The sequence below is a fragment of the Pituophis catenifer genome, unplaced genomic scaffold (genome assembly GCF_029215685.1).
Source record: "Pituophis catenifer annectens isolate HBS135680 unplaced genomic scaffold, rPitCat1.0.hap2 SCAF_1, whole genome shotgun sequence".
Taxonomy (NCBI): Eukaryota; Metazoa; Chordata; class Lepidosauria; order Squamata; family Colubridae; genus Pituophis; species Pituophis catenifer.
Genome location: NW_027256881.1, coordinates 347,028,257 through 347,048,830, shown reverse-complemented (window position 1 = coordinate 347,048,830; position 20,574 = coordinate 347,028,257). Strand labels below are relative to the sequence as shown.

The following is a 20,574-nucleotide window of genomic DNA, read 5'->3' as shown; positions in this document are numbered from 1 at the left end:
TGGTAGGTAAGTTTCAGCTGGATGGGAAACATGCAGATACTTCTTCTACTATTTGTACTGTCCTGGTGTAGTTCACATTTTGGGCGTTTCTCCATAAAGTAGCAAGCTCTTAAAATGGGCTGGAATTGTCAATCTCTTCATCAGAAGATGATAAACAAGAAAAATGAAGAGGGAAGCTGTGCTCGCCTAGTGAATAAGTCAAATTATATTATTAATCTCACCAATAACTTCTGGTAGAATATACAAATAAAAGCTCAGCACTCTTCAAGTGTTCAGGAGTTCCAAAGATCCCCCTCAGTTTTGGAATCAGCAATGCTTATGAATAATGGCCTTCAGTAAGTCTATGAGGTGACTCCCCCACTGTAGTCCTGTGCTCAGCAATCCTTAACCCATCCGAAGAAGCTGGTCCAAGACAGACCTTAAATAATTATGTGAAAGGGAACAGTTGGAAAGAATTACAGCCACTGCAGCAAAATGAATGTGGCAGGGATGATAGAGAGTATAAAACAGTCCATGATATCTATGAAAAGGCTTGTCTCCTTTCTTAGAAAATAATCCAAGTTTAGCCAAGGAAAATACTTTGAAAAAAACCCAAAGCCAATGAAATTTGGGAGTTTCGTCCCCCCAAACAGTAAAGCAAGTTCTACAGCCATGCACAAGCTTTCCTGTAATATTTGCCAATGTTTTGCTCACTACAGATACATCATCAGTTACTACCAGCAGTTCTTTGCATTGATGTTTGCTGTCTCTGAGGTCAATAAGGATTTTCTTCTGCTCCCCAACATCACCCTTGGCTTCCACATCTATGCACATTTCCAGAGGGAGATGGATATTTCCTTAAACAGCCTCTCCATACTCTCCTCACGAGGCCAAGTGGTTCCAGGCTACAAATGTGACCAGCAGGACACTCTGCTGTCCGTCATTGGTGATCTCAACTCCAAATTCTCAAGGCAGATGGCCTCCATCTTCAGCATCTTTAAGGTTCCACAGGTAAGAGAACTCTACTGGGTACAATATGGAGTAGACAAAGATCAAAACATACAAATAAACCAAGATGAAACTAAAGGTAGTTTTTGGGAGGCACATCATGAGCCTGTGACTCTCTGTTTATTCTTCATAAAAGGGCAGCCATCATTTTAGTAACATTTATTTCCTGCATCAGGTTGTTGGGTTCTTCTCTTGTCTTCTGACATATCACAATCAGTCAAGATGTGTAAGTGGTGGCTCTCCCTAAGGAGGGAAGGCGATGAAGCTTGCCACTGAGGGTCAGTCAGCCTGACTGGTGGAGCAAAAGCCACACAATGGTGACTCCTAAAGTTGCCCTAAGACTTTACTTTGTCTTTGAAAGATGAATCTCATTTTTCTCTAGCTCGGTGTTGGCTTTGAGTTCTCTCAGGGAGACAGAATGGTTTATCCTTCCTTCTTTTGGATTAATCCCAAGGAATCTCCTCAGTATGTGGGTTTAGTCCAGCTGCTCCTGCATTTCCAGTGGAACTGGGTTGGGCTTTTCACCTCTGAAGACGACAGGGGAGAACATTTCATCTCAACTCTGATGCCAATGCTTAAGGAGAAGGAAATCTGTCTGGCCTTCACTGAAAGTTTAAAAATAGATGATCTTCAGATTAGAATAGAGAAAATGCTTCTCAAGTTACAGACTTGGTCAAAAACTGAAGTGATTATTCTGTTTGGAGACTATGATTGTAGTACCAATGTACAGACACTTTTAGTTTACCATGAAATGTTGAGCAACACAACATTTCAGAATGTTTGGATCTTAACCTCCCATTGGAAACTTAGTCTGGATGATTCTGAAGTCATATTGCTATATCTAAAGCCTTTCCATGGAGCCATGCATTTTAGGGATCACACCGGGGATATCTCAGAATTCAGCCATTTCCTCCTGTCTTTAGACCCCTTGAACCCACAAGAAGATATCTTTCTCTCAGTATTTTGGGACGTTGTCTTTCTTTGCAAACCAGGCAAGATCCCTCCAATGGGGGAAAAACAATGCACAGGAAAGGAGAATTTGCAGAATCTGCCAAATTACGTTTTTGAAACAAGCATGACAAGTGAAAGTTACAAGATCTACAATGCCATTTATGCTGTGGCACACGCCTTACATGCAATGTTTGCATCCAGAGCCCAACTGACCATGATGAGGCTTGGAAAGAGGATCTCAAATATCCAGTCATGGCAGGTAATTTCTTTGGCTTCCTTAGAGAGGAAGCTTCCCATATGCATTTCTTCAATTATTGATTAAATATCTGCATGTTATTATATCAATGCATATTAAAAACAATTACTAGAAAAATGTGAATTAAGAATGTTTTGATATACTTAGGGGAGTGGAGGAAATGGATAGAGTGGAATAAATGTTAAACTAGATTTTATGGGGAAGGCCGCTTTGAAATGTTATAGTAATATATATAGAAGATTAAATGTTAAAGTAGGACTTATCGTATAGTCTTAAAGTGGAAGGTGGTTTTGAATTGTTGTAATAATATATAGATATAAGTTTGGGAGAGGAGAAAAAAGGGCAGATTATTGCCAAATTGGGAGTTATAATACTATTATGCTAAATTAGAAGTTATTCTACAATGTTATAGTATAATGTCCTTTTTTTTTCTCTCTTTTCTGAAATGTATGGATAAAGGGGGATGTTATAATATTAATATTATATTAATATTAAGGTTTTATAATATTAATTAATATATTAATATTAAGGTTTTTTGTTATGAAGAAGTCACAGGGGGGGATGGGTGGGGAGGGGGGTTAGGGAGGGGGAGGGGAAAAAAAGGGGGGAAAATTTGTATTTGAAAACTTTTTCAATAAAAAAAAATGTTTTGTTGGAAGAGACGGGGGAAAAGAGAAGCAAACAAAGGAACTGTCCATAAGACCCATTGTTGTTGTTAGTTGCGAAGTCCTGTCTGACCCATCGCAACCCCATGGAGAACGTTCCCCCAGGCCTTCTCTACTGTCCCGCGGAGTCCATTTAAGCTCACACCGACTGCTTCAGTGACTCCATCCAACCACCTCATTCTCTTTCGTCCCCTTCTTCTTTTGCCCTCAATCCTTCCCAGCATTAGGCTCTTCTCCAGTGAGTCTTTCCTGCTCATTAGGTGGCCAAAGTATTTGAGTTTCATCTTCAGGATCTGGCCTTCTAAGGAGCAGTCAGGGTTGATCTCCTCTAGGACTCACCAGTTTGATCACCTTGCAGTCCAAGGGACTCGCAGGAGTCTTTTCCAGCACCATTGTTCAAAGGCCTCCATTCTTTGGCGCTCAGCCTTTCTTATGGTCCAACTTTCACAGCCACACATTGCAACTGGGAAAACCATAGCCTTGACTATACACACTTTTGGTGATGTCTCTGCTTTTTAATAAGCTATCTAGATTTGCCATAGCTTTCCACCCCAGGACGAAGTGTCTTTTAATTTTTTTCGCTGCCGTCCACATCTGCAGTGATCTTGGAGCACAGGAAAATAAAATCTGTCACTACCTCCATTTCTTCCCCATCTATTTGCCAGGAATTGAGAGGGCTGGATGCTATGATCTTAGTTTTTTTAATGTTCAGTTTCAAGCCAACTTTTGCACTCTCTTCCTTCATCCACATCAAGAGGCTCTGTGGTTCCTCTTCACTTTCTGCCATTAGAGTGGTATCTTCTGAATATCTGAACTTGTTGATATTTCTCCCAACAATCTTAATTCCATCTTGTGATTCATCTAGCCCTGCCTTTCTCATGATGTGCTCTGCATATAAGTTAAATAGGCAGGGTGACAGCCTTGCCTAACTCCTTTCTCAATTTTTAACCAATCAGTCGTTCCATGTCCAGTTCTCACTGTTGCTTCTTGACCCCCATATAGGTTTCTCAAGAGACAAATAAGATGGTCTGGTACTCCCATCTCTTTAAGAACTTGCCACAATTTGTTGTGATCCACATAATCAAAGGCTTTAGCATAGTCTATGAAGCAGAAGTAGATGTTTTTCTGGAACTCCCTAGCTGAATCTCCACGATCCAGCGTGTCAGCTTTGGAAGCCATATTAGGCCAGAAGCTTCAATGTTGCCACCTTCTAATGTGTGGGAAAGTAGGAGGGGGGATTAAGGAGAGGGGTTGATAGTAGACATAATAGCATTCTGCCTGTCGCTCAAGGTCAGGGCGATCCAGCATTTGGAGAAGGAGTGGTCAGGGGGCTGGGTCGAAATGGAACGGATGTTGATTGGATCATGTAATCGACTGGGGAGAAAGGGGATGGTTTTGGGGGTTTTGACTTACTGAGCTTTTCAGATTCAGGTTTTCCAAGATGTGCCAGTTTGCCTATTCTAGTAAAGAGAACTTTGGAAAATGCTTGCTTCTGCGTCTTTACTTGGAGTTGGGGTTTTTATGGAACACTGACACAGCATATGTTGGCAATTTGATCTCTAGTTCCTCTGCCTCTTCGAAATCCTGCCTGTACTGCTGATAGTTCTCGATCCACAGACTGCTAGAGTCTAGCTTGTAGGATTTTGAGCATAACGTTACTAGCATGTGAAATGAGTGCAATGGTGTGGTAGTTTGAACATTCTTTGGCATTGCTCTTCTTTGGAATTGGAATGTAAACTGACTTCTTCCAACCTGCAGCCACTGTTAAGTTTTGGTTATCAGGGATGTTAAGCTCGTTCTTGTATAGTTCCTCTGTGTAATTTTGCCACCTCTTCTTAATCTCTTCTGCCTCTGTTAGGTCCCTGCCATTTTGGTCCTTTATCATGCCCATCTTTGCATGAAACGTTCCCTTCATATCTCCAATTTTCTTGAAGAGATCTCTGGTCCTCCCAATTCTATTGTTTTCTTCTATTTCTTTGCACCCTTCATTTAAGAAGGCATTCTTATCTCTTCTAGCTATTCTCTGGACTTCTGCATTCAATTGGGTGTATCTTTCTCTTTCTCCCTTGCCTGTCAGGGTTCCAAGTAACACCCCCAATGAATGAAAATTCCAAGGCTTGAGTTTCCTTAAAGTTGCATTTTATTAGAGATGTCATATTGGCACATCTGGGAAAACCCGAATCTGAAAGTTTCCAAGTTTTCCCCACCCAAAGAAACATTCAAGTCCCTGCCCAACAACCACATGTCCATCACATGGTCCAATCAAATATCATTTCAACTGGAAATGCCTCTCAGTTCCAGCCTTTGAGGTGCAGGGCAAGTTGTCCTTGACTTCTTGAGAAAGGAATGTTATTATTACTATATTTATTTATTTATTTATTTATTTATTCAAATTTCTATACCCCCCTTCTCCTTTCGGACTCAGGGCGGTGAACAGCCAAGATAAAAACATCTATACAAAACATCACAGTTAAAAAATAAAGTTAAAATAATTTATAAATTTGGCCCATAATTTAAAACTTGTCAATTAAAATCAATATTAAAATTTTAAAACTAACCCTAAAATCAAGACAGACCGGCTAACTGGAAAAAATGAGTTTTTAGGGCCCGACGAAAAATCCGAAGGTCGGAGATCACTCGTATCTCTGGGGGTAGATTGTTCCATAGGGTAGGTGCCACCACAGAGAAGGCTCTCCTCCTGGGGGTCGTCAGCCGGCATTGTCTGGCCGACGGCACCCTGAGCAGGCCCTCTCTGTGGGAGCGAACCGGCCGGTGGGAGGCTATTGGTGGCAGAAGGCGGTCCCGTAAGTACCCTGGCCCTAAGCCATGGAGCGCTTTAAAGGTGATCACCAACACCTTGAAGCGCACCCGGAAGTCCACCGGAAGCCAATGCAGCTCGCGCAGGAGAGGAGTCACATGGGAGCGCCCCGTCGCTCCCATAATCCCCCGCGCAGCCGCATTCTGCACCAGTTGGAGCCTCCGGGTGTACCCCAAGGGGAGCCCCATGTAGAGAGCGTTACAATAGTCCAGACGAGAAGTGACGAGTGCTTGAGTGACCGTGCGTAGGGAGTCCCGGTCCAGAAAGGGGCGCAACTGGCGTATCAGGCGAACCTGACAAAAAGCCCCCCTGGCCACGGCTGTCATATGCCCTTCTAAAGACAGCCGCGCATCCAGGAGGACACCCAAGTTGCGGGCCCTCTCCGTGGGGGCCAATGATTCGCCCCCAATAACCAGCGATGGCGTCAGCTGGCTATACCGGGACGCCGGCAGCCACAGCCACTCGGTCTTGGAAGGGTTGAGTCGAAGCCTGTTTCTCCCCATCCAGACCCGCACGGCCTCCAGGCACTGGGACATCACTTCCAAGGCATCATTGGGATGGTCTGGGGTGGAAATGTACAGCTGAGTATCATCAGCGTACTGATGGAACTCCACCCCAAAACCACGGATGATCTCACCCAGAGGCTTTACATAAATGTTGAACAGGAGGGGCGAGAGGACCGACCCTTGCGGCACCCCACAAACAAGGCGCCTTGGGGTCGACCGCTGCCCCCCTGTCAACACGGATTGCGACTGGTCGGAGAGATAGGAGGAGAACCACCGCAAAACGGTGCCCCCCACTCCCAGTCCCTCCAGCCGGCGCAACATGATACCATGGTCGATGGTATCAAAAGCCACTGAGAGGTCTAATAGGACCAGGATAGAGGAAGAACCCCTATCCCGGGCCCTCCAGAGATCATCCACCAACGCGACCAATGCCGTTTCCGTGCTGTACCCAGGTCTGAAGCCGGACTGGAGCGGATCCAGATAGACAGCTTCATCCAGGTACTGGGGAAGCTGTCGCGCCACCACACTCTCAACAACCTTCGCAATAAAGCGAAGGTTGGAGACTGGACGATAGTTAGCCAAAACAGCCGGATCCAGGGATGGCTTCTTGAGGAGAGGCCTCACCACCGCCTCTTTCAAGGCGGCCGGCAGGACACCCTCGCTCAAAGAAGCGTTAATAATCCCCTGGAGCCAGCCTCGTGTAACCTCCCGGGAAGCCAGCACCAACCAGGAGGGACACGGGTCCAATAAACATGTGGTTGCGTTCAGCTGCCCCAAGATCCTGTCCACGTCCTCGGGAGCCACAGGATCGAACTCCTCCCAGATAACACTCTCAAGGCCTGCCTCAGTCATCTCGTCTGAACTAACCCAGTCGGCGGCCAAGTCTTCCCGAATCTGAGTTATTTTATCATCCAGATACTGTACAAAATCCTCAGCTCGGCCCTGCAAGGGGTCCTCCCGTGCTCCCAGATGGAGGAGGGAGCAGGTCACCCTAAACAGGGCGGCTGGGCGGTTATCTGATGACGTGATAAGAGCGGCAAAATAGCTAGATTTCGCCGCTTTTATCGCCACTATACATCACCCATGTTCCATACAATCCCCCCTCCCAATTTCCCACAGTAGTAAATGTAGCAGGTCTGAAGGCCTAATATAAAACATGGCTTCCAGACTTCCGGGTTGGCTCCGCGGCTCCATGGACGGTCTTTTTAGACCGCCGCCCCCGCGATCTCGTTGAGCCGTTCTGACAGCGCTAATCAGCTGTCAAACGGCTTGAAAATCTCCCCTTCGGGAAAAGAAGGGGAGGAGAGCTGGTGGGTGAGGGTAGAGCTCCCCGAAAACCCCTGGATTAATTCCAGGGATTTGGAGGGCGAGAGCTCCCCATTCAGCCCACTGAAGCTCCGGATCCGAGGGGACTCTTTTTTTACAGAGCTAGGTGTCGCATCCAATTTCTGCTGTCAAATAGAAGATTAAATGATTTCAAAAAAGCAGGTGGAACGGAAGCAGGAGGACAAGCTTTTTGCAAGTATAATGCTTAACTTCGGGGATACAATGTTTCTAATTGAATTTTCTGAGCTGGAAGTAAAGATGGCGTTTTTGTTGCGATTTTTAAAAAGTGAAAGCTAGAAAGGAAAGTGCCTGCTAATAGATTTGTGCTCAGAGACTGGCTTTAAGTTGCTGGATTAGATCTTAAAGAGCTGTTTGGGAAAAGATTATTTCGTTTGGTGATTTATAAAGAAATTGCTGAAAGTTGTTCAAGAGGATGGCTGTGATTTTATGACTTTATGGTTGTGGAAAGAAAGAAAATCTTTTTAAAATAAAATGGCTTCCAAGAAAGGAGATTTTGAAAGTGCTGGAAGCTATTTGGAGGTGTCAGAAACGATACAGTTGTCTGATTTACAGAACTACAAGGATCCTAATGCAGAATTTACAGAGTTTATAAAAGAAGCCATGAATAATCATACTGCAGCTATAAGTAATCAAATAGCAATTCTCAAAGGGATAACAACAGAAATGATGGAGCAGATAAAAGAAAGTACGGAGCATGATGACAATGCAGGAGACATTTTGACTGAAGCAGAGAAGGTGGAACTGGCTGGTTCTCAAGAATCTTCTCAAGAATTTTCAAGCTTATTTTCTGCTCTTTTTGAAAAAATTGACAGAATCTTTCAAAATTATGACTTGGTTTGGAAGAAAGTAGTAAATGATCAGACTTCCGAAGTTTTAGAAGAGGAAGGAGATTTGCCAGTGGTATTTATACATTTAATAGAAAAGAAACAACAACTTTTTTTTCACAAACTTTGGACAATCTTTGGTTTTACAGACGAAGGAATGAACTGATCTATTTAAGCAAGAAGAGGCAATATGGGGGCTCTAAATCAGAGGAAATTTTCTTAAAAAGGGGACAATCCTTGCAGTTACATCAACCTCAAATTAAAATTAAAAACCTCCTCAAAATTGAAGCAGGAGAGATGCAGAAAGACTGGAAAAAATATAAAAAGAAAGCAAGAATGGAAGATTAACTTTTCTTTTTGGCTTTGCAGTTGTTCTATTAATGGTTAAAAATGATTATGTTTTAGGTTTTATAACTACTGAGGGGGAAAATGTATAAATTTAAATATTGATTTTTAAATATGATGCATTAATGGTTAATTAAAATGATTATTTTTTTTAAAAAAAAAAGGTAGAAACTTAAATAATGATAATGGCTAAAAATGATTATGTCTTAGGATTTAAAAATGGGAGGGAGGAAAAAAGACTGAGGGGGTAAATGTACAGATTATGATTAATTAAGGTTTATTTTTTGTTTTAAGATTTTTAAAATATTCGAGAGTAAGAATGTAAGATTAATCTTTTTTGATATTCTAGTTTATGTATTAATGGTTGATTAAAATGCTGATGTTTATGTTTTAAAATTTTAAAAGTTGGAGGGAAACAATGAAGGGGGAAAATGTAGAAATTTAACTTGAATATTTAAGGTTTTTTTTTCGTTATAAGACTTTAAAATATTTGAATTTTGAGAAAAGTAGGAGGGGGAAAAATGTTTATGTAAATGAATTGAATACCTTATTGATATATTAAGAGATTTTTTAAGGTTTGAATGCTTTATATCTGTTAATGGTTTTAAAACTCTTATAGTTATTGGATTATATGCTATTTTGAGTCTATAAAAAGGGAGGTTGATGAAATTGTAAAAGGGGAGTTAAGGGGTCTTGGGAGCTATTAAATCTTGCAGTTAGCTAGTTTATTTTAGCGAATGTTTGGTGAAATCTATACCCTGTTTTTGTTCTGGGAAGTCGGGGGTAGGGGGTGGTGAGGAGGGGTTGAAGATTGAGTTTAGAGACGGATTATGGATTTAATTTTTTTTTTCCTGAGGATAGTTCGAATGATTGTTTATATTGTATACTTGTTTGATCATAAAATAAAAACTTTTTTAATAAAAAAAGAAAAAGAAAAAGAATAAGAAAATAAAAAAATAAAAAAATAAAACATGGCTTCCAGGCCTGACATTGCCTTTCGCTTCCCTTCTTTCTTCAGCCACTTATAAAGCTTCCTCAGAGAACCATTTTGCTTTCTTGAATTTCTTTTTCTTAGAGAAATCAATCTGATTTCTGTGTTGACTGTCTGGTGATGTCCATGTGTAGAGTCATCTCTTGAGTTGTTGGAAAGGAGCATTTGCTATGGCCATCCTATTCTCTTGACAAAATTCTATCAGCCTGTGCCCTGCTTCATTTTGTACTCCAAGGCCAAACTTGCCTGTTATTCCAGTTATCTTTTGGTTTCCTACTTTTGGTGTTAATTCTATTAGGTGCTGTAGGGTTTCATAGAACTGGTCAACTTCATCCGCTTCAGCACAGTGGTTGGGGCATAGACTTGGACTACTGTGATGTTGAATGCTTTGCCTTGGATTCGAACTGAGATCATTCTGTCATTTTGGACATTGTATTCCAGTATTGGTTTTCCTACTCTTTTATTGACTATGAAGGCTACTCCATTTCTTCTGAGGGATTCTTCCCGCAGTAGTATACCTGATGGCCATCAGAATTAAAATTCACCCATTCCTGTCCATTTTAGTTTGCTGATTCCTAAGATGTCATTGTCCAGTCTTGTCATCTCTTGTTTGACTACATCCAGCTTGTCTTGGTTCATGGATCTTACATTCCAGGTCCCTATGGAGAAAAAATCTTTTCAGCATCAGACTTTCCTTTCACTACCAGATACATCCACAGCTGAGCATCCTTTTGGCTTTGGCCCAGTCGCTTCATTCTTTCTGGCGCTACTAGTACTAGCCCTCTGCTCTTCCCCAGTAGCATATTGGACACCTTCCAACCTGAGGGGCTCATCTTCCAGCATCATATCTTTCTGCCTTTTGGTACTACTGTCCAAGGGGTTTTCATGGCAAAGATACTGGAGAGGGTTGCCATTTCCTTCTCCAGTGGATCACGTTTTGTCAGAGCTCTCTACTATGACCTGTCCATCTTGGGTGGCCCTGAATGACAAGGCTGTAATCCATAAAGAAAGCCATAACCGTAGTGCTAACTAAATAGTCCTATTTCTAAACGTCTCTTTTATTTCAGATTTTTGCCTATTTGAGGAATGTGCAGTTCAACAACAGTGCTGGAGATGAAGTCTCCTTTTCAGAAGATAGACTGGGATCTGCTCGTTATGATCTTTTAAATTGGGTTCTCCTCCCAAATCGATCCTTTGTTCCCATAAAAGTTGGGCAAGTAAATCCTGCGGCTCCCCCAGGCCAAGATTTCACCATTAACTCTGATGGAATCATCTGGGCCAGAAAGGTGAGCTGCAAGGAAATGTTGTAAGTTCAGGGAAAGATTCATTCTCTTCCTGAGATGCAAAACGTCTTTCTAATGTGAAAAGTAATCAATTGAATCAGAAATTATGGCATTTGGTGAAAAATCTGCTTTGCACATAACACCTTTGAGGTTGATTTATGTCATTCCACAAAGAATTAGGCTTGGGAATGACTTCTGCTTGAAACACAGGATGCAATTAAAAGGAAGCGATTTCCACAACCACTTCCTCTCAGTTGTATCCTCACAGTTCTTTCTTTTAGAAATTCTGTTGTCCCATCACAAGCCTTCCTCTACAGGCTGAGACTCCAGTTTCAATCTCCCACATCCATGGGTGTGTCAAGAATGCCACTGGCCTGAATCCCTCAGGACTGTTCTTGATTTCTGATAGACACTGGCAATACGTTTCTTTATAAGAGAATCTGAACACAGAAGAAGGAATAAGGAAGGGAAATAGGAATGGGGAAAGGAATGAATGCAGCAGGTTCATTGCTTAGGCCATCTCGAGTATTTCTTTTTTCTCTTTCAGAAGGTGCCCATTGCCAGGTGTGGCATGAAGAGATGCCATGCAGGAGAGAGGAGAAGAGTTCCAGAGGGAGAGCCAGTTTGCTGCTACCATTGTGAGGGTTGTCCCGAAGGGACCTTTTCTAATCAGACAGGTAAACAAGACTTCAAATGTCAATCTTCCAGGATGAAAGAAGACATTCATTAAGTCATTTTTCTCATTTTAAGAAGATTGACATGAAACAATATTTTTCAGGAAAACCTTTCAGTTTACAGATCTAAACTGCCCTGGCCACAGAGACACTTTTCCCGATCCTCAGCAGTTCCGTGCAGGATAGCTTTAAAGCAGAATTTATGAATCTCCAACTTGGATGTCCACTCCTACTCTAACATCCAATTGAAAAAACCACCTTCCAATCTTTCCTGGGGAAGTGGGGTCTGTGATCCAAGCTTTAAGTTTATTATTTATAATATGCTCCTTCCGTGAGCACTATCAACCTCTGAGGAAATAGACCTGCCAGGGAAAGAGGACATTCATCTATCTATGACTCTTTGAAAGAGCAGGAGGGAACAAAAAAACATCTGAATGAACAGATTTGAGATACAAAGCAGAGAGGTTGAGGCAGGGATAATGTACACAGAAACAAAACAGCAGCCTTTCTGGATAACAGATATATCACTCTTCTTTGTGTTCCATTATAAAATGGTGGAAAAAACAGGCAGCAATCTCAGATTAAAAGCTGCATTACTCATGGAAGTGCTGAGTGAATGGATAGCTGGAACTGAATAAATACTTGTCTCTGGCTAATCTATCCCCAGGATCATCATAAACAAAGGATGATTTGCTCTCTTTGACGCCCCATAATTAGCACAGGGGATTGTTTCATTGCTCCCTTTGTAGGTAGGACGACAGCAGAAAGGCAACACTCCTATGATTCTTTCATCAGTCCCTTTGTGGGTAAGCAATAGCAGAAAGGCAACACATGTATCTGTTATGCGGGAGAGATAATGTGCATGGTAGTTACTCAAGGAATCCTTAGACAAAGACTCTTGATTTCAGATGCAGCTCACTGTGAACCCTGCCCAGAAGACCAATTTCCCAACAAGGACAAGGACCAATGCATTGCCAAGAAGATCCACTTCCTTTCCTATCAAGAGACCCTGGGATACACTTTAGTTTCTCTCACTCTTTTTCTCTCTGTGATCACTTCTGCAGTCCTGGTGATTTTCTATAAACATCATGACACACCAATTGTTAAGGCCAACAACAGAGAACTCACCTACATCCTCCTGGTCTCCCTTCTGCTCTGCTTCCTCTGCTCCTTCCTATTCATTGGTCAACCAGAAAAGATCACCTGCCTCTTCCAACAATCTGCCTTTGCCATACTCTTTTCCCTGGCAGTTTCCTCTGTGTTGGCAAAAACTGTCATGGTGGTTCTGGCCTTCATGGCCACCAAGCCAGGGAACAAGACAAGGAAATTCTTAGGAAAACCACTGACCAACTCCATTGTTATAGCCTGTCCCCTGATCCAAGCAGTCCTTTGTGCCACCTGGCTGGGAACCTCTCCTCCATTTCTTAACTTGGACTTTCACTCCTTGTTTGGAGAGATCATCTTGGAATGTAAGCAAGGCTCAGCTGTAATGTTTTACTGTGTCCTCTCTTACCTAGGACTTTTGGCCCTAGTCAGTTTCACAGTGGCATTTCTAGCTAGGAAATTGCCTGATAGTTTTAATGAAGCCAAGTTCATTACTTTTAGCATGCTGGTCTTTTGCAGTGTTTGGATCTCCTTCCTCCCCACCTACCTGAGCACCAAAGGGAAGTCCATGGTGGCTGTGGAGATCTTCTCCATTTTGGCCTCTGGAGCTGCTCTCTTGGTTTGTATCTTTCCCCCCAAATGCTACATTATTCTGCTGAGGCCCCATCTTAATTGCAGAGAAAATATAGTAAGAAACAAGAATTTCTAATTAATGCAAGAATTAGCCTCAGTTATATTTGTCTCTGAGGCACATTTAGAATGGGATAAGATTTCTAATAAATAATAACATGAAGGTGGAATTTGTCCATAAAAGAATTCCTTATCAAGTGCTGCAATTGGTTACAATATTCCTGTGGTCAGTCTTTTGCTTTTCATGTTTTTCAAAGTGTCCTTAGTGAGGTCCAGTGCCTTGTTTGGAAGGAAAACTTCTCGTTAAAGATGTGTTTATTATTTTGGATATTTCTAAGTTTATATGGCAAAGGAAAAAACCAAGAATTAGATACAAACTACTGCAAGATGCTAAGGAAAAAAGGGGGCTGGGTTTTCCAGACCTGAAATTGTATTTTGAGGCATGTTGTCTGGCCTGGTTAAAAGAGTGGGTGAACCTCCAGAATAAGAGGCTACTTGGATTAGAGGGCCACGAATTAAGGTTTGGTTATTTATGGTATGATAAAGTTAAAGTTAATGTTGATTTTAATAATTATTTGCTAGATGTGCCATGCTAAGAGTTTGGAATAAATATAAAACAAGGTTCTGTACGAAGTTGCCTCATTGTATGTCCCCCCCAAGAAGCTTTTATAAGAAAAGAAATTGTGGTGAAGCCAGACTGCTGGACGTGTGATAAAATATTATCTTTCAACTCTGGTGAACCTACATTAAAGTTGAGGGAAGAACCTGAATTAGAAGGTTATGTTTGCCATTGGTTTACATATCAACAACTGAAAGAACGGTTTAAATCAAATAAAAAGAGTTGTGGGTTTGATTTTGCTAAGAATGAATTGGAAATATTACTATGTGGTAGTGATACTATTGCTAAGATTTATAAAATGTTATTGAAATTGAATTTGGAAAGTGAACATGTAAAACTTTGTATGATTCACTGGTTAAGAAATTTTGGATATAATGTGATGCTTAAACAATGGGAAAATATGTGGATGAAAGGTTTAAAAATTACACTAAACTATAATTTAAAAGAAAAATTTTATAAGATGATGTATTGCTGGCATTTAACACTGGAAAAGTTATCCAGAATGTATAAAGGTAATTTGAAATGAATGTTGGAAGTGTAAAAGCAAAGGAACCTTTTCCCATTTATGGTGGACATGTGATAAAGCAAAGACATTTTGGAGTAAGATTCATATTATAATACAGCATATTCTTCAAATGAAAATAAAAATGAAACCAGAAACTTTTCTTTTGGGTTTAATGGAAAAAGACTCGGAGAACATTTTTTATCTTATATATGTTGACAGCAGCAAGACTATTATAGGCACAAAAATGGAAGGAACCTTAGATTCCCTCTATGGATGAATGGCTACAGAAGCTGATGGAGTTGGCAGAAGTGGCAAAATTGATCGTTTTGGTTAAAGGAAAGAATATAAGTACCTTTATTTCCACATGGAGACCGCTTCTGAACTTTGTGCTTGTGGTGGAGAAAATCGGGTTTTGCTGATTAGATTGATACGTTTTTCTAGAAATGGCTAGCTTATATTACTATGGAAAAACAAAAAGTTGTGGTTTGATGTTAATGCTTTTTTTTTTTACTTCAACAGAGGGAGTCGGAAGTCAATGTTTCTTCTTTTCTTTTCCCCAATTTCTTCTCACTTTCCCCTCCCTGTTTCCCCCCTCACACACACTGTGTCTTCCTATTTACTTTTATATTTTATCTTATAACCTAATAAAAAATGTTAAACTGGAAAAAAGATGTGTTTATTATTTCAAGGAGGAAACTTTCTTATTTTGTTCCTTAGTTTATGTAGTTTATTTTTAAGGTAGTGTTTTAAAGATTTGGGTTCATTCAGTTGTGGTCCCTTGGAATATGGTGGCCGCTTCTGTCATTGCACCATGTGGCCTTGTGACAAAGTGATTCGTTCTGCTTCCCTCTTGCTGTTTGTGCAGCATTGTAGAAAACTCTGGAGCTCCAGCGAAGGTGAAGTTTCAGGTTGGGGTTATTTATTTTATTTTCTGAGTCCAGAATATCTTACATTAAAAGGAGAAAATATGCTATTTCAAATTATTCTTTCTATCAGAAAATGAATCCCCCATTTTAGGTTGGGGCTCTCTTTGATAAATTTCCAGCCATTACTTCTTGTCATTCCTACAAGCGCTCTGGAGAATAGATTGATCTCCTCTTCTCTGTGGCAATCCCTTAAATATTGGACAATCTCTTGGCGCAGTATTGGAAGAAGGAAGACCTACTTACTATTGAAGAATGGACATTAAAAGTATCTAATTTGGCGGAAATGGCTAAAATCTCTGCATATTTCAAGGATCACTCGAACGAAAGATACATATTGGAATGGAGAAGATGGATTGATTATATTCAAAACAAATATGGGACTAAAAAGTTGCAAATAGCTTATGAATGAAATATTTAGGTGAATTCTTATATTATTATATTTTGGTATATATGGGGGAGTTAAAGTGTGAGGGGGAGTTAAGAGCTTATAGTTAATTTGCTTATATTTGCTTATGTTTGTTAAATGTTATACCCTGTATTTTACTCTGGGAAGTCGAGGGGGGGGAGAAGGGAATGGGTGGGGGGGAGGAAGGGGGGGAATTTGTTTGTAAAAATATTTTAAAACTTTTTAAATAAAAAAAAAATATTGGACAATCTCTCAAATCTCTATCTATGCACCTTTGTCGTATAGCCATAATGGCCACAACACCATGGAAATTGTTTTGTTTTTTGTGCTTTAATTTATATGCCGCCCTTCTCCGGAGACTCAGGGCAGCTTACAATGCGTTAAGCAATGGCCTTCATACTTTTGTATATTTATACAAAGTCAGCTTATTGCCCCCACAAACTGGGTCCTCAATTTACCTACCTTAGAAAGGATGGAAGGCTGAGTCAACCTTGAGCCTGGTGAGATTTGAATTTGCAGTAATTGCAAGCAGCAGATGTTAATTACAGGGCTTTAGTCCACTGTACTACAGACTTTTCAGACAACACTGGTTCCCTTGGCCAAGATACAGAGATGAACACATGTGCAAGAGCCGGACACAACCTGATAACTTAGCTCTCCTGTTAAAATGCCATGTAGGACTTTCAATGGAATATCCCAAACCTTGAATTGGATGCGGATGCAAACCAGAAACCAATGCAGCTTGTACAACTGGGCTGTTACATGTGCCATTCTAGGGGTAGCTAACATTGTCCACCCTGATGCATTCAGCACCAGCTGTAGCTTCCAAATCCTCTTCAAAGATAGCCCTATGTAGAGCACATTCCATTAATTCATAGGAGAGATGACCAGGAGGCATGAGTGACTGAGCACAGGGACACATGATCCAGGAAAACGTCCAACTGGGACACTATAAGAAGTTACACAAAGGACCGCCTAGTCACAACTGTCACCTGTTCCTCAAGGAAGAGTTGTGAATCCAAAAGGGCCCTCAGATTCCACTACAACTCAGTCGGAGGCATTGCAACACCTTAATGTCCAAAGAAGATAAACACTCAGATAGAGAAGCCCTTCCCCCACACAACCACTCTATCCTACCAAGGGTCAGTTGAAGCCTGTTGTTCCCCATCCAGATCCCCACAGCATCCAGGCACTATGAAGGAACATCCATAGTACCTGTTAGTTCACCTGGGACACAGATGTACAACAGAGTATCATCTGCATAGAGACATATCTCATTCTATGGCAACATGTAGATGTTAAACGGGAACAGAGAGAGCACCAAGTCCTCTGGCATCCCACAAAGCAGGGGCTGCCTGGTGGACCTCTCCTTCTCCCTTGAGGTCAATTGGGACTGGCCACGGAGGAAGGAGAACAACCAGCACAAACTTCTACTCCAATCCCTTAAGTCCTGGAACCGACCCAAAGGTATACATGGTCAATCATGCCAAAAGACATGGCTAAGACTGCAAGAACAAGAATGGATGCATGACCTCTGTCCTGCTTCCACCAGAGATCATACAAAAGGGTGACTAATGGTGTTGCTGTCCCATTTCAGGTCTGAAATCTGACCGGATGAAGTCTAGATAGTCTAGATAATCACCTCAATCTCAATCACCTTATCTTAAAAGAGGAGGTAGGAGACTGGATGAAATAATCAGCATGGTGGTTTCCAGGAAAGGTTTCTTGAAGAGAGGCCATAACAGCACTTCTTTAAAGGATGCTGGGAAGACCCTTTTCCTCAAGGATGAATAAACCATCATTAGGATCCACCCACATGTGACCTTCCAGGTGGCCTTGACCAGCCAAGAGGGGCATGGATCTAGTTCACAGGTGGTCACATCTACATTCCTAGGATGACTTCCTTGGGTTCAACTGGATCAAACTGTTCCTAGATAACTGGGTAAGTTCTTTCCCCAGCCATCTCCATAGGATCTATACCAGTGATGGCTAACCTTTTTGCCATCGTGTGCCAGGAGGGGGGGGTGGGGGAGGGTCGCATGCGCACATGCCCACGCACATGTGTGTGCAACCCCCTCCCCCCCTGCTCCTGGCACATGATGGCCTGGTAGGCCCGTTTTTCTTTCTTACTTGGTTCCAGATCCTCTCTGTGTATCTGGGAATGGCGAAAACAGCCTTTCCCACTCCCTTGGAGGCCCTACGGAGGCTGAAAAGGCCCATTTCCCAACTCCCGGTGGGACAGGAAGTGACATTTTTTGCTGTCCCCAGCCTCCAGAACCTCTCTAGGAGTCTCTGGAGGCTGGGGACAGCGAAAAACGTCACTTCCTGTCCCACCGGGAGTGGGGAAATGGGCCCTTTGAGCTTCTGTAGGGCCTCCAAGGGAGTGGAAAAGGCTGTTTTCGCCGTTCCCAGATACACAGAGAGGATCTGGAGCCAGGTAAGAAAGAAAAACGGGCCCTCCCCACCCACCCCAGGCCCTTCAGCAGCAGGAAACAGCCTGTTTCCCTATTTCTGGTGGGCCCAGAAGGCCCGAAAATCAGCTGGCCGGCGCGCGCATGCGCCCCAGAGCTGAGCTGGCGTGCCCACTAATATGGCTCCGCGTGCCACCTGTGGCACGTGTGCCATAGGTTCGCCATCACGGATCTATACCATGCTTGGGTTCCAACTGGGAACAGATCCAAGCAATTTTATCAACCAGATGCACAGAGAATTCCTCGGGGAGGTCAGAAGGTAAACCTTCATGTGACCCTTACCAAGAAGGTTCTGGATAATCTTTTAAAAGGCTATGGGTGGCACTCAGTGCAATAAAAAGTGCAACAAGAATGGAGAAATATAGACATTTTGCAGCTTCTACTGCCGTGAGGTGGGCCTTAATAGAAGCTCTAGCTTATGTTCAGTCAGATTCATCCCTCATTCCTTCAGCAGAGCTCTAGATGCCTCTTGATCCTTTGTGATCCATCTATTGAATCATGGGGCATGTTAGGAGCAATGGATCAGGAGAGGTTGCATGCAAGTGATCCTATCCAAGGCCACAATATCTTTCCTATTTCAGGCAGTAACCAAAGTCTCAGCAGAACCATGCATCAGAGCCTCAGGTATAATCCTCAGTTCCTCAGATCTTGTCTCCCTGCAGAGAAGGGCAGCATAAAAGAATCTCACAGTCATCAGGCCATGATCTGGCCAGGACAAAGAGGACAAGGCTAGCTCCTCCTCAGATCACATTCTAGGAGTCTGTCAAGAAAACCATGTTGGGTGTATCATCGTTGTTTTGACTTGAGCCAGGAATGATGGTGGCCATAGTGAGATGCCTGTAAGGCCAGCCTCAGGGATAGCAAATGGACACCTCTCAAGACCATCAGTCTGGGGAACCCCACAGTCAACTGTGAAATGTTCTCCAGAGGCTCAGACATGGAGGTTGCTATGCAGCAGGAAGGTTGGTACAGTGGCAACGACCCCAACCGGTCCTGTGAATGTGTTGTGGCGTGGGAATAACGAGAGGAACAAACAGGCTAGTGACAACAGCTCTTTAATTCAGGGTGTGTTGTGGCCCCGCCCTCTGAGCCTGTCCCATCGGAGGAAGAAAGCTCCGAGCATGAGGAAGAGGAGTCAGCCAGGCCTCCCTCTCCAGGCCCCTCCCCTCTGGCATTGTCTCAAGTGCCGGTCGAGGGAGAGGAGACAGCTGATTCGAATCAAAGTGATAATGAAACATCATTCCTGGACGCACACCTCCGAAGGCGTGATAAACGTTTGCAGCAGCTTAGGAGGCGTGCTAGGGATTAGAACTGAGTCACTGGACCACACCCCAGAGACTATATAATAGAGGGTAGTGGTCAAAGGATCCTTGTGACGAACAAAGCAAAACCTTGGACAGTCACTAAAGCCTCGTCCGGAACTGCTGGGAGGAATATTATTTCTGTTTGGACTTTCTTGAACGTTCGTATCTTATCTGTCTGTTTGTGAAAATAAAGTCCCTTGGCAGACGGTGTGTCTATCGCTGCCAAGAGGGAGATAAGAACTGGGTGCGTTCCAAAGTGTTTCCTTAACCCTCGACTGGCTGTGTGTGTGTGTGTGGGTACGGGGACAGATCATCTTGTTCGTCACCCCATACTCCATCGTTAACCCACGATGGACCAACAGCTGCAGCAGCAGTTACAGCAGATACTGCAGGCCAATCAGCTTCTGCAACAGCAAGTAGCACAGCTAACTGCCCAACTTGCTTTGGGAAATGCTCCTGCAGCTCCACCTCCTCCCCCTCCCCGTCCGAGATGCCCAGTGAACGTGCCAGATAGGTTTTCTGGGCAGCAGGAGATGTTTCCGGCCTTCTTGGGACAATGCCAACTGTTTATGGCAATGAGGCCGGAGGATTTTCTGGATGACCGGGCTCGGGTGGCATTTGTTATCAGCTCCCTCTCTGGCACTGCCGCCCGATGGGCCACGCCCCTATTGTTGCAAGATAGCCCCTTGCTCCTGGACTTTCAGGGCTTTTTACAACACCTGCGCACCATGTTTGAGGATCCCCTCTGGGTGCAGACGGCAGCGAGGCGCATCAAGGACCTCCGCCAAGGCAAGCGCCCCCTGCAGGACTATATTGCAGAGTTCCGACTGCTAGGCCAGGATTTGGCTTGGAATGAGGTGGCGCTGATGGACACCTTCCAGGGCGGCCTTTCCGATGAGATGCAGGACGAGCTGGTTCGTGTGGAGGCGCCACCGACCCTCGATGCGCTGGTGACCCAATGC

The 20,574-nt window shown here is 43.0% G+C and overlaps 1 protein-coding gene across 1 annotated transcript; it reads left to right on the top strand.

Moving 5' to 3' along the window:
• The first annotated feature begins 825 nt into the window (after positions 1-825).
• Positions 826-13,460, top strand: LOC139312357 (vomeronasal type-2 receptor 26-like). Its single transcript, XM_070937081.1, has 4 exons — positions 826-990; positions 11,521-11,650; positions 12,397-12,453; positions 12,556-13,460. Exons 1-4 carry the CDS (start codon positions 826-828, stop codon positions 13,458-13,460), a joined length of 1,257 nt encoding a protein of 418 aa, XP_070793182.1.
• Positions 13,461-20,574: the final 7,114 nt, after the last annotated feature.

Coding starts and splice junctions, on each gene's coding strand:
- LOC139312357 (XM_070937081.1), top strand. CDS start 826: ATGGATATTTCCTTAAACAGCCTCTCCATACTCTCCTCACGAGGCCAA. Junction 991..11,520: donor GCATCTTTAAGGTTCCACAG/GTAAGAGAACTC, acceptor TTTCTCTTTCAG/AAGGTGCCCATTGCCAGGTG. Junction 11,651..12,396: donor GACCTTTTCTAATCAGACAG/GTAAACAAGACT, acceptor CTCCCTTTGTAG/GTAGGACGACAGCAGAAAGG.